The sequence below is a fragment of the Jaculus jaculus genome, chromosome 2 (assembly GCF_020740685.1).
Source record: "Jaculus jaculus isolate mJacJac1 chromosome 2, mJacJac1.mat.Y.cur, whole genome shotgun sequence".
NCBI classification, from domain to species: Eukaryota; Metazoa; Chordata; class Mammalia; order Rodentia; family Dipodidae; genus Jaculus; species Jaculus jaculus.
This window is the reverse complement of record NC_059103.1, coordinates 54,719,107-54,737,783: the sequence shown is the minus strand read 5'-3', so window position 1 is coordinate 54,737,783 and position 18,677 is coordinate 54,719,107. Positions and strand designations below refer to the sequence as shown.

At 42.3% G+C, this 18,677-nt stretch overlaps 1 protein-coding gene across 4 annotated transcripts in view; it reads left to right on the top strand.

The window, feature by feature from the left end:
• Nucleotides 1-18,677, top strand: part of Aopep (aminopeptidase O (putative)) — a 428,441-nt gene that overhangs the window by 299,324 nt on the left and 110,440 nt on the right. For 3 of the 4 annotated variants that reach the window (XM_045144107.1, XM_045144108.1, XR_006635781.1), the window contains exons 10-11: nt 7,376-7,419; nt 16,677-16,737. In XM_045144107.1, the coding sequence (XP_045000042.1) occupies nt 7,376-7,419; nt 16,677-16,737 (105 nt within the window). The remainder of the gene's footprint in view (nt 1-7,375; nt 7,420-16,676; nt 16,738-18,677) is intronic. The other variant, XM_045144109.1, reaches the window with a different exon arrangement.

Genomic DNA, 18,677 nt, shown 5'->3' with positions numbered 1-18,677 from the left:
TTGTCCCTTACATCTGGCTGGTCTCACCTGGCACAATGACTTCAAGGGTCATTCATGTTATAGCAATGAGCTTCCTTCTTTTATAAGGCAAAATATCCCTTTGCATGAATGTACTACATTCTGTTTATACATGAAGATTGGGTCTTTTCAACGTTTTGGCTATTGTGCCTAGTGCTGTAGTGTACAAATGCCTGTTCAAATACCTGCTTTCAGTTCTTTTGAGCAAACACCAGAAGTGGAATCACTGAATGACATGGAAATTCTGTGTTCAAATTTCTGAGGCGCTTCCATACTGTTTTCCAGGGTAGCCTATCATTTTCCCACTTACTTGTCAGTACTTGTTGCCTTCTTTTATATAATCTATATATAGTACTATATATTATATATGGTAATATACTTTTATGTATAGCTAGCATATATACAAAAGGAGGCAGATATGTGTATGTATGTGTGTGTGTGTGTGTATATATATATATATATATATATGTGCCACCCTAGTGGTAAAAATTATCTATCATGACAGTTTTTATTTGCAGTTCTCTAATAGATGTTGATGATAACCATTTTTAATGCTTTTATTGGTCATTTATATATCTACTTTGGAGATAGGTCCATTCTTATCCTTTGCCCACTTCCTATGTGGGTATATTTTATTATTAAGTTATAAAAATGTGTGCTTGAGTATGTGTAGGTGTGTGAGTGCCATGGCGTGTATATAGAAGTCAGAGGGCAACTGTTAGGCTGCCTTCATTTGAGACAGGATTTCTGACTCTAGATTCTTGCCCTGTTGTTCTTTGCTGTGCTTGTATGAGCTTCCATGAAATTCTCCTGGTTTTGCCTCTAGTCTTGCCATCACTGTGCTGGGAGTACAGAAGCCTGTCACAGCTTTTTATATGAGGTCTGGCGCTTGAACTCAGATCCTCTACTTTGAATGACAAACACTCTATTCTCTGAGCCATCTCACCATCCCTTCTTTTTTTTTTTTTTCGCTAATTTCTGCATTATATGATTTTGAGGGCAGTATCTAAACCTTATTTTTTTTTGCCACAACCATTTCATAACAAGTGCTGTTTCCGTCCACTGAGTTGTTTGGGTATCTGTTCTAGAAGCCAGTGACCATTATCACAGGGCTGTTTTGCTGTACTCTCTATTCTAGTTCACTAACTGCAGTTTCTACACTTGATGTCAATACCACACTGTCTTGACTACTGCATCTGTGTGTGAAGTTGGAGGTTGCTGGATTTTTAATTGCCATATACTCATTACCAAAAAAAAAAAAAAAAAACAAGCAGGATGGAAAAGTACAAAGAAGCACATAACCTATTCAGATTACCACCACCCATACTACCTAAACTTGTATGACATGAGCGTCATTCCAGAAATCACACTTTCTAATTTTCTTTCTCTTTCTATAGGTTATATATGATGTGCAAAAATTTTTGTATATATGTGCATAAAAGTAGAACGATATCAAATATAGGGGTTTTTTTTGGGAGGGGCAGTGCTATAATATAAATTAAACCCAGGTTCTTATGTATGTTAGGCTAAAACTCTACCATGAAGCTATATCCTCAGCCCTAAGATGTCTTTTGAGTTTATTTTAATTTTGGTTTCTTGAAACAAGGTTTTACTCTGTAGTTCAGGCTAGCCTTAAATTCATTATATAACCCATCCTGGCCTTGAATTCCTGGTAGTCTCCTGCTTCTGCCTTGTATCTGCTGGGATTGCAGATGCTCTCCACTGTACCATGTACTTTTTAAAGAAATGCTTTAAGTTTTACTTTATTCAATTTTTTTTTAAAGAAACTAAAGTAAGCATAAACTTTCTGAGCCTTACATTCTAAGAGATCATTTCCTAAAAGATTTCTCTTTTGATGTTGAGATTGAAATTATTATTTTCCCCCTTTACATATGTTTTTTATGCTTTAAAGCATCACTATAGTCATCACTATAAAAGCTGAGGAAATGTGCCAGGCACAGTGGGTCACTTCTGTAATCCCAACACTTCAGAGGCAGAGGCAGAAGAATTGCTTTAAGTTAAAGTCCAGCCTGGTTTACGTAGTGAGGTCCAGCCTAGAGACAGGTGTGTAGTGAGACTCTTAGTATAAGTAAGTAAATGAGCAAAACCGAGGAAATCAGTAGTTATATGCTTCTATTGTCTCCACCAATTTTAGATTTTTTTATTCTAAATTTTTAGTTTTTACTTTTATATAGTTACTTCATTTACAGTGTATGCTACAGCCGTAATTTTCAGTTATATAATGTTAGCTCTGTGTTTAAATTTTTTCAGTACTCATCACTACTTAGCCATGCTTTGATATTCATGAATATTTTATTTTGATTCAGCTCTTTGTTGGCTCAATTTCATTATCAAGTTGATGTTCAAGTTGCAGTCTCACAGACTGTATAATTTCTGGGTTCTTACTACTTAAGAATGCTTGCCTTGTGTCTGTATTTAAATTACAAAATAGCAGAGTTTAATATTCTTTGGGTCACATTTTCATTCCTCAGAACTTGATAGGCATGGCTCAACTACCTTCTGGCATTAAAGACCACTGTAAACTTTTGAAAGTAGCCGTTTTTCCCTTTTCCCACCATTTAGACGACAGAAGAAATTACTCTCTTTGAACTTGGTGATTAGAGAATGGGTTGGTGTTCATGATTCTACATCATTCCTTCCCCCTGGAAGACTGTTTACATTTTAGATTCTATTCTTTAGCACAGTTGTCTTATTTTTATCTTTCTTTCTTTCTTTTTTTTTTTGCTTCATTTTATTTTTTGAGACGGATTCCTGCTATGGAGTCCAGGCTTGCATTAAGCTTGTGATCCTCTTGCCTCAGCCTCCTCAATGCTGGATTATAGTTATCTACCATGCTTGGTTTTAATTGTTCCTGAACACATTTTTTCCCCTTGTAGGGTTCTGAATTTCAATCTTATTGGCTATCCCTCTGCTATGTCTTCTTTGTCCCCTATGCATATATTATTAGCTAACTGCTTTTATCTTTTTTCTCTCAAGTAACTCCTTTTCTACTGGGTGTTGTTTTTAAATCTCTGTGTGTATGATATGTACATCTCTGTGTGTGAGTGAGGACATGTGAGTGCCATGTCACACGTGTGAAGGCCTTTTTGAAGTTTATGCCAAACAAACATCTTTGCCTGTTTGGAAGCTGCTGGCCAAGTCATAACTCTGAATTGCTGGCCTCTCATGCAAATGAACTTTCCTTCGTGACATAAATTAATGTAATTGGGCTTAAGTGATTAGGAAAATATAGGGTGAGTTGCTGTGGGCTATGAAAACATATGAAGTGAAGTTAGTAAAAAGAAATAACGGGTGTGTTTGGATTTTTAAAAATATTTTTATTATTTGCAAGAAGAGACAGAATGGGAGACAGAGAAAGGGAATGGGTGTACTAGGGCTTCTTGCTGCTGCAAACAAATTCCAGGCACATGTGCCCCTTTGTGTATCTGGCTTTACATGGGTACTGCGGATTTGATCCTAGGGCATCAGGCTTTGCAAGCAAGTGCCTTTAAGCACTGAACCATCTCTACAGCCAATTTTTTATCCTTATGTGTATATGAGTATGTTGTTGTTGTTTGTTGTTTTGTGTGTGTGTTATGAATGCAGGCATACTCATGCCACCACATGCTCTGGAGGCCAGAGAACAATTTTTGGATGTCAGTCCTCACCTTTCAGCTTGTTTGAGACAGAGTCTCTTGATTTTCAACCCTGCATTCACCAGGATAGCTGGACTGTGAGCTTCCCCAATTTCCTGTCTCTACCTCCTACCTTTCCATAGAATACTGGGACTATAGGCACTAACTACTACACAGGCTGCAAGCGACTTTGGAGATCTGAATTTAGGCTGTCAGGCTTGCTGAACAAATGCTTGCTTTTAAACCAAGTGAACCGCCTACCCAATCCCAGTACTTAGATTTTTCAGAATCAAAATTTTATCAACACACCAGTAATCTAATATTTGAATTTACAAAAAAAAACTATTAACAGATTGTGATTAATGAATTTCTAATTTAACATTTTTCAAAATATTTTTCAACAATCACTGGATGTTCTACCTCTTAGCTATACTCTAGTACAGTAATTTTATTTTTCAAGGTAGGGTCTTACTCTAGCTCAGGTTGACCTGGAATTCACTATGGAGTATCAGGGTGGCCTCGAACTTATGGCGGTCCTCCCACCTCTGCCTCCCAAGTGCTGGGATTAAAGGCATGTGCCACCATACCTGGCTTCCAGCCCTGTGATTTTTAAAATAATAAAAATAACGGCTTTAAGCACATCAAACAAAAATAAACCTAACATTTCAAATACTGTTTCCTTTGCCAATTTTCTCCATATCCATTATGGTTACAGATGTAAGGCATTAATGAATGTGAGATGGCTCCCACCCCACACCATTCACTGCACCGTCCATTTCCAAGCTATGTGTCTGAATGCTTGGTCTGCAGGTGGTGGTGCTGCTTTTGCTGGAGGAGGTTTGTGGAACCTTTAGGAGATTGGGCCTGGGGGAGAAGCAGGTTCCTAGGATGGGTCTATGAAGGTTCTACCTGCAATTGGTTCCAGCCTTTGCTCTTGACCTCCTGGTCCTCACCATGAAGCCACTGCTGCATGTGTCTGTCATCCCTCCATCTACCATGTTGGTGTACACGATGATTGACTGTATATTCTGAAACTCTGCTAAAATCAGTGTCTCCTCCTGGAGTTAGCTGTGTCAGCTGTTTCATTCACAGAAATGGGAAAAGTGACTAGTAATGACTCTTGCATTAGCACTCATAGCAGACTTTACCTTTGGAGGAAATGGACCATAACCACCTATAAGCCTGTAGAACAACATGGCTAGCTTTGCTAGTGTAGGGAAGGCTGTACTGTGTGTGACAGAAAAGGCACACCTTGTAATGTAGGCACGTGCAGTTTCTTGATGTGATACAGAGCTTCTGTCTTCCAATTTGAAGTGATGAGGGAGGCTGCAATCACTACCAGGACTGGATCTATAGGCTTGTTTCTGTTCAGGGGCTTCATTTGAAGGAACTCTCATTTGGCACTGGTACATGTGGTCACTTGGGTTTTCACTTTAAAGGACACTGTTTTCTACTTTTTTTAAAGAAGGCTTTGTATTATAGCCCAGGCTTACCTTAAACTCACTATGGAGCTCAAGCTGTCCTCAAACTCCGTGATCCTCCTAGCTCAGCTTCTTGAGTGCTAGAGTCACAGCTATGCCACTATGTCTAGATAAAGTACATACCTTATTTTATTTTGGTTTCTCGAGGTAGGGTTTCACTCTAGCTCAGGATGATCTGGAAATCATTGTGTCATCTCAGGCAGCCTCAAACTCACAGTGATCCACCTACCTCTGCCTCCTGAGTGCTCAGATTAAAGGCATGCATCACCACACCCGGCCTAAAGGACACACTTTAAAATGGCCTCTTTTCTTTCCTTCTCTTACTCCTTTACTTTCTTCTTCCCTCTCTCCATTCCTTCCCTCCCTCTCTCACTTTCTTGGCAGGATTTCATGTAGCCCAAGCTGGCCTCAAACTAATTGTGTAGCTGAGGTTGGTCCTGAACAGATCTTACCTCCAGTTCTCAAGTACTGGAATTATAGGCATATAATTTAATAGATTATTTTGTATTTGTTAAAAACATCAAGTATATCTGAGCATAGTAACCCACACCTGTATTGTAGTCCCAACACTTGGGAGGCTGAGGCAGAGGATCAGTGCAGGTTATGTAGCAAGACCATGTCTCAAGAAAACATGCACACACACACACACACACACACACACACACACACACACACATACAAAAAGCAAAATGTAAAACAAGCTTATAAAAAAATCCCTTTCAGGGCTGGAGAGATGGCTTAGCGGTTAAGTGCTTGCCTGTGAAGCCTAAGGACCCCAGTTCGAGGCTCGGTTCCCCAGGTCCCATGTTAGCCAGATGCACAAGGGGGCACATTCGTCTGGAGTTCGTTTGCAGAGGCTGGAAGCCCTGGCGTGCCCATTCTCTCTCTCTCCCTCTATCTGTCTTTCTCTCTGTGTCTGTCGCTCTCAAATAAATAAATAAAAAATTTAAAAAAAAATCCCTTTCAAGCTAGATGACATTTGCTTAGTTTTCTTACAATAAGAATGTTAAATATTGTTTGTTTGTTTCATATTCTGTAGTTATTTAACATGTACCCTACCTATCACTTATGAAAAGTGGACCTTTGGTAGGCATCAGCAAATAAAAATGCAAAACAGAGAAATGTAATTAAGTTAGAATTTCTGATAAGCAATAAATATTTTTTTAGTATATTTATCCTCCTACTTTAACTGAATGTCCTATATCTGACAACACCAGTTAATATCAAGTGAACATTCTAGAATTAGATGGGCTGGAAAGTTGGGTCACAGCAGTCAAGGTACAAATTAAATATGAATGAATTTTTATATTTGAAATTTTCAGGTCCTCTGGTATTGTGGTTATGCTTTAAAAGGGTCCTTATCTTTTAGAGAGATTTACTAAAACATTTATTGATGAAATTATGTGACATTTCAGATTTGCCCCTAAATAATACAGGAAGTAGGAACATGGATGGAGCAAGGTTGGCTGTGGGCTGATGTGAATACAAGGTTAATTAATTTATTTTACCTCTTATTTATTACATTTGAAATTTTCCACAATTAAGGAGAGGGAAGGAGGGAAAGAGGTGTGTGTGTGTGTGTGTGTGTGTGTGTCTGTCTGTCTGTCTGTCTGTGTGTTTGTAAATCCTGCCTTTAAATTACAGAGTGCTATCCTATAAAACCCTCGGATGTCCAGAACTGAGGCTGTGTATAGTGGCATGAAAAGGGGCTGCAGATGGAGGCAGTAACTCCTGATCCATGTTTCTAACTGTGGACAACACTGTCTTTCAACTGGCCCATTTGAACTGCAGAGTTTTATTTTTATCCTTCCTTGGAACAGTATGAACAGGTTGCAGGCTAGTTACCAGTCTTCAGAAGTTGAGGTGGCTCAGTATGATATCTAATGGAGAACTCATGACAGGGAGGGTATGGGTAAGTGTTCTTTATGCTGTGGCTAAGCCTTTGAAAAGAGCTAAACTCAAAAGGAAAACAAACTATTGGGTTAGGTCAAAATAACAAACATGACAGTTTTCAATTTGCCCATGGATTTTACGTAGTAAGTCTCTCAGGATTACAGAATTGAAGCCCTGGAAAGTGAATCCATTGAGAGTTCAGTCCGTTAGGCCGGCCTCAGTCTAGTCTGACTCCCCTAGCGGGTGTGCTGTAGGCAGCTGTGGGGCAGGGGTGTTCATTTCTGGTATGGCTCCAGGTCTTTATTTAATTCTGGACAACATTAATAGTTTAATTTGTTCTTATTCTAGGATTTTCTTCAAATGCTATTGGAGAACATCCCAGAAGAAAAAAGGTGAGGACCAATGTATGAATTATAAGCCCAGTTTTCTTTGTAATGTTTAAATCATCCTACCATTGTTTAAACTGTTTTTGCCTAGAAAGTTGAACTTTTCTCTCTGAATAAAGGCCAGGGACCTAGCACAGCCTAGGGATCACAGCTAGCCTATGGTTATTTGGGGGCAGCATGTCCAGAGCCAGTAACCTTGAATGGGAAATAAGAGGCCAACTAAGGACACACTGGGGCCTCAGCTACCATGGAAAGTATGGAGAAGGGCTAGCATGAGTGTTTGCCTAGCACATGCAGGGTCTTAGGTTCCTTCCCTGGCACCACCAATTTCATAATAAAAGCTTGCTTTATGAAGAAACTCAGCCCTTGGAACACACTCTTTTGCACATTAAGTTTTTATTCCTATTTTTAACAAGAAGACGACTGAGGAACTGAGAGGATGAGTCACCAGCCCACATCTCTGGCTCAAGTCTGTCATCATCTAACCCACTGTTTTACAAATGAGGAAACTGAGGCTCTAGAAGTTAAGAGATTTTTCCAAGATCTCTCAACAAGTGAGCTAGTAGGGACTGGCTGTGGCCTATACTGAGTTCAAGGCTCAAGACCTGTGTATGGATACTAGATTCTTCCAGCATCCTTCTAATTTCTTCTTATGTTGGATCCTTGAAGTCAACACCTTAAAACATAATTTTTGCCAGTCGTGGGGGCACACACCTTTAATCCCAGCACTCAGGAGGCCAAGGTAGGAGGATCACTATGAATTCAAGGCCAACCTTATACTACTTAGTGAATACCAGGTCAGCCTGGGCTAGAGCAAGATCCTACCTCAAAAAAACAAAAAAAAAATTTAAAAGCCACTATAATTTCTAAAGCCAAAGTAGATATTCGGACATTAAAGGGGAACTTCTGAAGAAATTAAGTATATTTCAAAGAAGAGCTAATGTTATTTTCCTCTCTTCTGACCTATAGTTTTCACTGTGTCTTAGTGCCTAGAACAGGTCTACACATGTGGGAATGAAGTCTTTGATACCATCATCCTCTTAGAGGCATGCAAAGCCCATAATGAGCCTGTCTGATGAATGGTCTAAATTAGATATATCAAGGGCAATTTTCTTTCTTTCTTTCTTGTTTTTTTTTTTTTTTTTTTTTCCTTTCCTGAGGTAGGGTCTTTCTCTAGCCCAAGCTTACCTGGAATTCACTATGTAGTCTCATGGAGAGTCCTTGAACTCATGGTGATCCTCCTACCTCTGTCTCTGGAGTGCTGGGATTAAAGGTGTTTGCCACCAAGCCCAGCCTTTTTTTTTTAAACAGACATATGGGGGGGGGGTTCTTATATATAAAGTCTCATGCTGGAGAGATGGCTTAGCATTAAGATGTTTGCCTGCAAAGCCAAAGGACTTTGGTTCGATTTCCCAGGACCCATGTAAGCCAGATGCACAAGGTGGCACATGCATCTGGAGTTCATTTGCAGTGGCTAGAGGCCCTGGTATACCCATTCTCTCTCTCTCTCTTCCTCTCTCTGTCTCTTCCTCTCTCTCTCTCTTTCTCTATCTCTCTGCCTCTTTCTCACTCTCAAATAAAAAGATAAAAATATATTTAAAAATCATATCAGATGTGGTCATTATTCTAAAAATCAAGAGCAAACCTACAATATATATATTTTTCCTTTTTTTTTTTTTTTGGTAATTCTAGAAATTGAACCCTGAGCCTCACACATGTTAGGCAAATACTTTAGCACCGTGCTACATCCCCATTACCTTTCTTTTACACCTACTCTCAGAATAAATTTTCAGGTCCTCTGATTGAACAGTGTCCTTAGGATCTAAAGCACAGAAACAAAGGAGGGAAGGTGGGATAAATTCATAGACATGATATATTTTATATTAGCTATAATTTCATTTCTTTCAAAAAACTTCATAGGGCATAAATACAGTGTGTTTCACTGAAGCACCACAGCAAATTTTAGTTTGAAGTCTCACTTTTAATCATCTTCATAATCAAGCTGTGGAGTTCATTTGGATGGCCTCTGAGCCCTCTGGCTCTGGGGGACCTGGATTTTATCGCTGTGAATATTTATTGAGGCAACACACTGGGCCAACAAAGAGACTTTTGTTGTAATTGTGGACATTAAAAGCATTGTCCCTGTCTTATGGTGGCCACCAGCCATGCACCACATGCCCTTTGATAAGGGAACCTCTCCAGTTAGAATCATGCTTTGCCTAACAGGTTTAAGTTTCTTTTTACGAATTCTCCTTAGTGTTACAGTGATTTTATGCCCGTGATGAATGTACTTTAGCAAGTATACTGAAATATATCTTTAAACATCTTCTTGCCTGCTTAACTGATCTCAGAATGTAGTTTGACTATTAAAACAGACCGTTTACCCTATTACCTATGCAACATATTGTACCAATTTTATCTGGGTCTCCAAAAACCCTACCCCCACCCCCTGGAGCCTCTAATCTTTGGCCTCAGTTGCAAACTGATCCATAGGCACATCTGTTAGGCATGTGAGCTGTTCTGAACAGGCAAGGCTTTTCCTGGTACATACCAGTCAGCTAGTGTTTCTGGGACATGCTGCCTCTGTGTTGTTGTCTTCTCCATTGGGCATCTTCCATAACAGGCTTTAGGTTGGGTGCTGCAGGACAAAGAGGAATTTCATGTCAGGCCTTGAAGAGACTCTAGCCACTTACTGAAGACTTGGGTGGAGGAAATGGCATTAGAATCAGTGTGAAGGGCTAGAGAGATGTCTCAGTGGTGATGAGCACTTCCTGCACAAGCATGAGGGCCTAAGAAAGCCTGAGAGAATAGTGGAGGTCAATTTTCTAAGTCCCACATATACAGCTGGGCATGGCCACGTATGTCTATAACCCCAGACCTCTGAGGGGGCAGAGGCCAGAGAAACATTGAAGTTCATGAAAAATAAAAAATAAAAACAATGAGTGCAAGTAAGAACAGGTTAGAAAAGTGATGCAGGGAGACACCTGCTGCTCCCCTCTGTCCACCACAAGCAAGTGCATGGGGTACCAAATGGTCACATGGAAAAAAGAAAAGAATTGGTATAGAAAGAGCCCTGTGAAGTTCTGGAGTAGAGGGCAGAGGGCACACAGATCAGTTCCTTCAGTCCTAGCCTTTATGAGATCTGAAGATGAAGGGAAGTTTGGGGGGTGGTGGGGAACAGAGGAGGCCTAGACACCAACAGACCTGTTGGAGAATACTAGAGGAGCTCAGTGAAGAGATCTTGAGAACTGTAATATTTTAAAGCTGGGAATGGTGGCAATGGGGTTTGAATGCAATGAACAGACCCTCAGTTATGACTGGCTGATTAATTATGAAAGTTGAAAAGAAGAGTCACATGTGAGCCTAGCCTTTCTTTTGTGGCCACTAAGCTGCCCTCTGAGGTAGACTGCAAGATGGCCAGCCTTTTGCTCCTGGAATCATTCTGGAGGTAAAAGACATGGAGGGGAACATATCTGAAGGTGGAAGTAAGGTGATTTAAAAAGAAAGAAAGAAAAGTAGAGATAGAGAGATTGCTTAGTGGTTCAGGCACTTGCTTGTGAAGCCTAAGGACCCAGATTCAATTCCCCAATACCCACATAAGCCAAATTCATAAGGTGACACATGCATCTGGAATTCATTTGCAGTGGCTAGAGGCCCTAATGCACCCATATTCTCCTTCCCTCTCTCTCTCTCTCTCTCTCTCTCTCTCTCTCTCTCTCTCTCTCTCTCCTTCCCTCCCCCTCCCTCCCTCCTTCCCTTTTTCTCTTTCTCTCAAATAAATAACATTTTATTTAAAAAAAGAATGAAAAGAAAAGTCAGGTACAAAGAAGTCAATCCAGATAATCCCTGGATGCCAGCTGCCCCTGGCCAAAGAGCACCCGGGAGTGGGGGATCTGTCCACGTGCTTTGCCACCTGGTGTTCTATCATCAGCCACAACTACGGATTCATTCTTAGCCCTTCAATTACTGTGCTTGTGTGTGCATGTTCATGTGTTTGTCTTAATCCAGTACTTTTCCTCCCCCATGGAGCTGGGAGTGCTCATATTATAATGTCACATCAGCAGTCTTCATTATCTACCCAAGCACTAATACCTTGTTTTGATGAGGAAAATTGACAGCACTGTAAGCTTTGAGACACTCTATTTGTACCATATGTAGAAAGGGAGTTTAAAAGCATAGGTTAACAAATTTTAAAACTCTCTATATAATGTAAGTTGCATTGTACAACAAAGGTGGTTTCCATTTAGACCCTGAGCTCTGGAGGCTCTCGTGCCTTTCCTCTATCTAGTGCATGCACTTTCTGAGTCATTTAGTTCATGTGAAGGCTGCTGGGACTGTTTGTTCCTCTGGAGGCGCTGACGGAAAGTGAGTGTAAGAATCTCGAGAGACTGCAGACAACAGGAGCCAAGAGTGATAAAGACATTCACTTGACCAGAAACAGGTTGATAAGCCTAAGTACCAGATATGGCTGATAGTCAGCTTCCCATCCGCATTACCTAACCCAGAAATCAACTGAGCGAGCCCACAGGTTCACTCATTTTCATGCCAGCCTTTCTTTAGTTCTATTTCACATCATGACAAGATCAATTGCTGGTTTTCTATGCTTTAAGCAGAGCATATTTTTCTAACCAGTATCATGCATGCCAGGGTAGCCAGCATGTCAGGTTCCCTGCTGTGTTAGCTAAGTGTGGCCACATTTACAGCCCAGAAGGGCTAGAGACAGACCACTGACACTCAAAGCTGGACTGTAAGATGTGGAGCTCAGCAAGGAGTGGGCAGCCAGTGGGCAGCCCCACCTGCTGCCCCTGGGCCCAGGAGTCCTCGGGTTGCTCCAGCCTGGGTCGCAGTAATGAGGTGGGAAGTGTGTATTCACTGGTACAAATATGGAGGACATGCAGTCTTGGATCTGTGTACTGTTAGCTATCTGTATAAAATCAATTTCCATAGTGATCAGACATGCAGAAGAGTAATTTCCTGTTTGTCCTGGGTCCTGGCTAAGTGGAAATGCTTCTGCTTGTCTGTTGTGATTATTCAAGCCACATGATCTCAGAAGGAAAACATGCACCCTTGGCTTGGACTCTCAGAATCTTGATGTGATAAAGTCAGTCTTTACCTTTGCATGCTTTATGTCCAAGCCCAAACTTTAGTGTTTGCTTGCTGTGTCTGCTATTGCAACAATTAGGATCAAAACAGCAAAAACAGCATATATGTTACCTTTTCTTCCTGAAAACATATGGTCCATTTCTTTCTTACCAGGAAATCGAACATTTTAATAGGTTGTTTCTCATTTCCCTGAGAGGAAAAGCTACCTAGGATGGCTTGAGCTTTCTTTTTCTTTTCTTTTTCTCATCTTTCCTTAACCTTTCTTCTTCTTTTCTCCCTCCTTCCCTTTCCTGCAGCCAGGGTTACGGCTTACATCTTCCTCTCATAGTTTAACATCTTAGTCTACATTTTCCAGACAGGCTTAGTGCAGTGCAATGCTGCACTAATGCCAAAGGCTTAGTTCTTCCTCCTCTTTAATCTTTTGTACATGTGCCACATCATTTGTGAAGAGGTCAGAAGACAACCTCTGGTGTCGATGCTCACCTTCCACATTGTTTGAGACAGGATGTCTTTGTGACTTGCTGCTGTGTATACCAAGCAAGCTGGCTTATGAGCTCTCAAGGTTCCTTTCCTTTCTGCCTCCCATCTCACTACTGGAGTGCTGGGGTTACAAGTGCTTGCAAGTGTCTGGTTTTGTTTGGACTTTGGAAATCAGAACTCAGGACTTAACACTTGTGCAGCAAGTACTTTACCCATGAGCCACCTCCCCAGTCTATGCCAGGGGTTTCAAAACTTGTCAATCTGCTGACTTTGGCTGGGGGCCTCCTATGCTAGTTTCTCCCTCTGCTAAGGGAACATCTCGCAATGACTGATACCTACTTCACAAGGATATTGTAAGGAACAAAATGATAATGGTTATACTTTGAGCCTTTCCAAGGGAAAATGATCTGAAAACACTTGTTCTCTTCATTCGAGGGAGAGTACTTGACTCCTGGGTGCAGCTGATGGAACTCTGCTGTCTTCAGATTTTGTACCCTCCAAGGGCCTCTCCATCACTTCAAAAGTATAATTGGGGGTGCTGACAAACAGAGAAGCCACAGCAGGAGAGATGTTTGCAAGAAAGGAGTGCCCTGGAAGAAGCATAGGCTCGGTGTGCCACAGCAGAAGGTGACAGGTTATGAGGCTCAGTGTCAGCAAGGAGAAAAGCTCGGCTTCGTTGGTGTTGTCAGTTTGACTCCCAGGTCAAGACCATCTCTGTGGCCTTGAGCAAGCACTTCAGCCTCTTAGAACCTTCCTTTGTTCAACTGTAAGATGGGGAGAATAATACTGGTCTTGCACAGTTCTTGTGAAGTTGAGATTTTATCTGTAGTGTCTGTTACACAGTAGGTGTTCAATAGTGACCACTACTACTCTGCCTTTACTCCACAGTGTGTACAGGTGAGGCTTCTTGTTTGTTTTTAGTGTCATGGACTAGCACAGGCAGATTTTATGTGGCTGTGTGCTTTCTATGGAAAGTGGTATGGAGAGATTGATGAGGCCCAGAATCCACCCAACATCTTCCAGCCCTCCAGCACAACGCTCCATTGCTGCTCTCTGTATCCTTCCCTGGCACTCAACATCCAGCTAGCTCCTGCTTCTTTTCTCCTGTGTAAGTAATTCAGCCTGGTTGTGGTGGTACGTGCCTCTACTCCCAGCACTGCGGAGGCTGAAATAGGACCACAAGCTCAAAGTCAGCCTAGGCTACATAGTGAGACTCTGTCTCAAATATGTGTTTGTGTATGTAAATTAAATACATTTAGTAGCCTCCCATATGTTTTCTATGCTGCCAGCCTCTTCTCCCTCACGGATTCTGCTCATCTTCCTCTTTATGCAGCCATGTCCTCATTCTTGGTGCCACAGGGTCTCCCACTCACAGATCTGGGTTGGTGCTTCCTCTCCCTTCACTGGTCTGCCCCAGCCCCAACATGCGGGTCTGTGCAGCCTTTCCCGGGATACATTCTGAGCATTGCTTCCTTTCAGAAGCCTCTCCTGCTGCTCTTCTCACTGTTCTACCAGCTATCTTACCTGAAACAGTAGTCCTCTTCTACACTCACAGACCCACATCTCCGCAAGTTCCTGGTGTTCTGACCAATATCTTGTGTTTTTCTTCCTTATGCCCTGGGTTTGTCCTCCTCAGCTGTCTGTACAACCTGGGCCCAAAAGGCCCTCTTAGAACCTTCTTCAGTGGTACTCCTCCTGCCCCATCTGCCCATCATGGCCACTGAGTGCATTCCCAGGTGCTCAGGGAGGTACGTGCCCTCCTACTGGGCTCTAAGACAGAAGCTGCCTCCTTATTTCACACAAGTACGTGTGCACATGGCTGCATAAAGACATGAGCACAAACACTTCTACATGGGAACTTGGCTGTCTTCTCTGAGCTTGGAACTTAAATGACAGTAAGTGTTACAGGCCCAATGACGGTGGCACTCAGCTTTCTTATGAGGCATGTTTACTAGTTCAGGACCAGGAAAACCTAGTTCTGCCTGCTATAGACCCTGCCAGTCCTGGAGAGAGACATCATTGGCCATGGGTATCCAGGTCCATTTTATGCATCACATGCTTTCTCACCCCATATTTTTTTCTGTTTTGAAATGGAAATAATTGCCTCCTTTACTTTGTGTTGGCCAGTGAAAATGGGTACACTAAGGGCCAGTGGGAGGAAGAAAGGAAGAGAAAACTAGTCAGCTTGTCCCCCAGCTTCTCTCAAGCCAATTCCTGCCTCCCTCCCTCCCTCCACGTTGCTGAACACTCTACCCATAGTAGGAGATGTTCTTGGCCTTCTAGTACTTGAACATGGCAAGTTACAACTTCTATAATCATAAAAGGGAGAAAGGAAGTATGCTTATGTGTATATATGTATGTGTGTGTATATATCTTTAAAGGGAGTGATTTCTGTTCAGTCAATAGGGAAATGTGTTTTCATTTATTCAAATAAAAACTGTCTACATAGGGATCCTCTTTCCTACAGAAACTTTGTAAGTGCTGGGATTGGCTCTGAGAACTTTGATCCTATGAGGAGACAGTAGAAGTCATGTGATAAGATAAGGCAAGAGCCCCAGCTGCACTGGATGTTGTGACACAGAGGACAATGAGTGTGATTGGTGTTATTACACAGGAAAGCAAGTATAATTGCTATTACACACACACACACACACACACACACACACAGAGAGAGAGAGAGAGAGAGAGAGAGAGGCCTTGCTTCTGCCCAGGAGGGGGTCCAGGTAGTCTTTTCCTATAAGCAGTGATACTGGGGCATGAGTGTGAATTGTCTGGAAGGGAGTGAAGGCAAATGGATTTGCTTTAGACTTCATTAGCAGAGGAAGCCAAAGCCAGGAAGCAAGATACAGCCTAAGGTCTGTTGACTCCAACAGACTTGGATACTTAAGTAACTTTAAGGATTGGACAAATTAGCAGGGAATGAAAGCAAAAGAATTTCAGAAGAAACAAGAGCAAATGGGCTGGAGAGATGGCTTAGTGGTTAAGGTGTTTGCCTGAGAAGCTTAAGGACCCAAGTTTAATTCTCCAGTACCTACATTAAGGCGGGTGCACATGGTGGCACATGCATCTAGAGTTTGCAGTGGCTGGAGGCCCTGGTGTGCCTATATTCATACTCCCCCTTTCTCCATAATAAATAAATAAAAATAAAATATTAAAAGAGAAATAACAATTATAAGACTTTATAGCAAGGGGATTTGATGTGGACCTGGAAAAACAGTATAAGCTGTACCCATGGCTGTGCCAAGCCTGTGGACTGATTACAGTGTGCTTGCTTTGCTCTGAGATCATTGTTACCCTCAAGCTCATAGCTCATTCCTCTCTGATGTTCAGGTTTCACTTTGCCTTTCCACCCACCCACCAGCAATCTTGCCTGATGTGTCCTGGGAATATACCCTATCCTCCCTAAAGTGGCTTTTCCAACCAGAAAGTTCCCTTCAAAGCATTAAAGTAGCTGTGATTCTTCAGTTTCCCTGTGTAGATGTTGCTGTTCACTAGAGAGAGACCACTTGTGTGGCAGGGTTTCCACTCACACCTCAACCCAGGAGAACATTGCTCCTTCTCCTGAGCAAAGTTCTCTGAAAGATTGAATCTTGTTGAGCCTGAATAGTTAGACCTAAGTGTTCAATAATAAGTGTCTGGAACTTCCTAATCCGTTGCTTTTTCTTATGTTATTTCTGAAGGCTTGAGCTGTCTGTTGAAAACATCATTGAAGAATGGCTTGAAAGTTCTGGAATACCTAAGGTACCTTGAGATAAGTGCTCTAGGAGTCTGTAGAAAAGAGTGAAGCCTGCAACTTAGCTGGTCAGTCATGATAATGATAAAAGTAATTCAATACCCTTAAGTCAGGAAAATGCTGCCCCCCCCCCCACTGTTTTAGCCTGTCATTGTGACCATTGATTTTAGACATTGGTGCTGCAAATGGACACTCCCATGGCCACTGCATTGTGTGTTGACATCTTCCAAAGTGTGCTGCTTATTTTGGGTGGAGCTTACAGGTAGTAGTTTACTGCCTACCATGGGTTGAGCAGCCAGCCTCCAACTATGCCCTGTGGAGATAGCCAGAGGAGTGAAGTGGTTTGTAGCTTTCACCTGACAGTGGTATTCTTGCTTTCATTCCCTTATTTCCCTAGTGCACTGCCTGTCAACTTCTTCATGTAGTATCCCCGACGATACTGCTGTGGCTCATCTTTCGCAGCACACTTAGTCTTAGGGATTTGGACTTAGTACTACTCCAGATTTTCTTTTCTTCCCTTGCTGGCCGTGGACAGCTCCTACCCCATTGGAATCACCTGGCATAAAGCCTCCTCTTGCTGTCCCTGTCCCAGGTCCTATACTTTCCAGAGCTTATTGGGCAGCCCAGGCTCAAAGGCAACCCAAATGCCCTCCCTGCAGACCAGACCTGCCCATCACGGTGAGCCTTGGTGGCTGCAGGCAGACCCCTAGGATGCTGCTGAAAATCTCAGTCCTGGCCTACTGGTTTCTGGTTTCATGGCTGGTTATGTGAGCTTCCCCTTGGGAGTGTCTGAATGTCAATGAATGTCTGTGACCCTTGAAATAAAGGAGCAGGGGAGGGGAGCTGTGCCATATCACCTTCTCATTGCTCTGGGCACACATTTGTTCTTGCCCATCATACAACAGGAAAAATAAATGTGTTTGCTACCAGCCACCATTAGCTCTTTGGTAAGAAGGGGCATTTTGCTTTTAGTTCAGAATGCATGTCACCAGTTAAAAGTTATTTGTTTGGCTCATTCCCTTTGGGAGCCAAAAATAAAAATTAAAACCTAAACTGAACAGGTGGGGAAAGGTAGCATGGGGCCCATGCTTTCGACTTGTGTGTGCTATAAAGTCCTGTGGTTTCTGAGAAGGTGAATTTCAAACCACTCCGTTCACAGGGGACACAAATCCAAGGAGAACAAGCTGAGGTCTGTGTGGCCATGAGTGGCCCAGTCTTACCCTTCAGTGTTTCAGATGGGAATGAGGGGTGGGGCATTCTCTGTGGCTTTTGCACCCGGGACTAAATCAGGCTAAATCAGGTACCCAGGGATTCTTGGTGTGTACTGAAAGCTGGGAAGAGTTAGAAGTTCAACCAGCTCTTAGTTTCCCAGGTCTAGAATAACAAAGCTCTGATCTGCATCAGCTTAGCCAGGAAGGAAAGGAGTGACAGAGTTCTGAGTAGTGTGCCCAAAGCAGGCTTACCCCAGCTGGAGTACTGGGCTGGGCTGACCCTTTCACCACCAGCAGGCTTGGTCATTATTCCTGAAGAAAAAGGATTTGCCACTGGAAAGAGGCAGTATTTTTCATTAAAAGAGGGAGAGGAGACAGGAGGATGACTCAGTGGGTGAGGTGATGCCTTGCAATCATGAGGACCTGAGTGAGTATGATCCCTAGCACCCACATAAAATGCCAGGCATGGCATCTATAATCCCAGCCCAGAGGAGGCAGAGACAGGAAATCCCAAGGTTTACTGGCTAGCCTTTTAAAATGAATTGGTGAACTCAAGATTCAGCAAAAGACCCTGTTTTAAGGAATACAATGGAGAACAACTGGGCTGGAGAGATAGCTCAGTAGTTAATGGCACTTGCTTCCAAAGACAGATGGCTGGGTTCAATTCTGCAGCACCCAAGAAAAACCAAATGCACAAAGTGGTGTATGTATCTGAACTTTGTTTGCAGTAGCAGGAG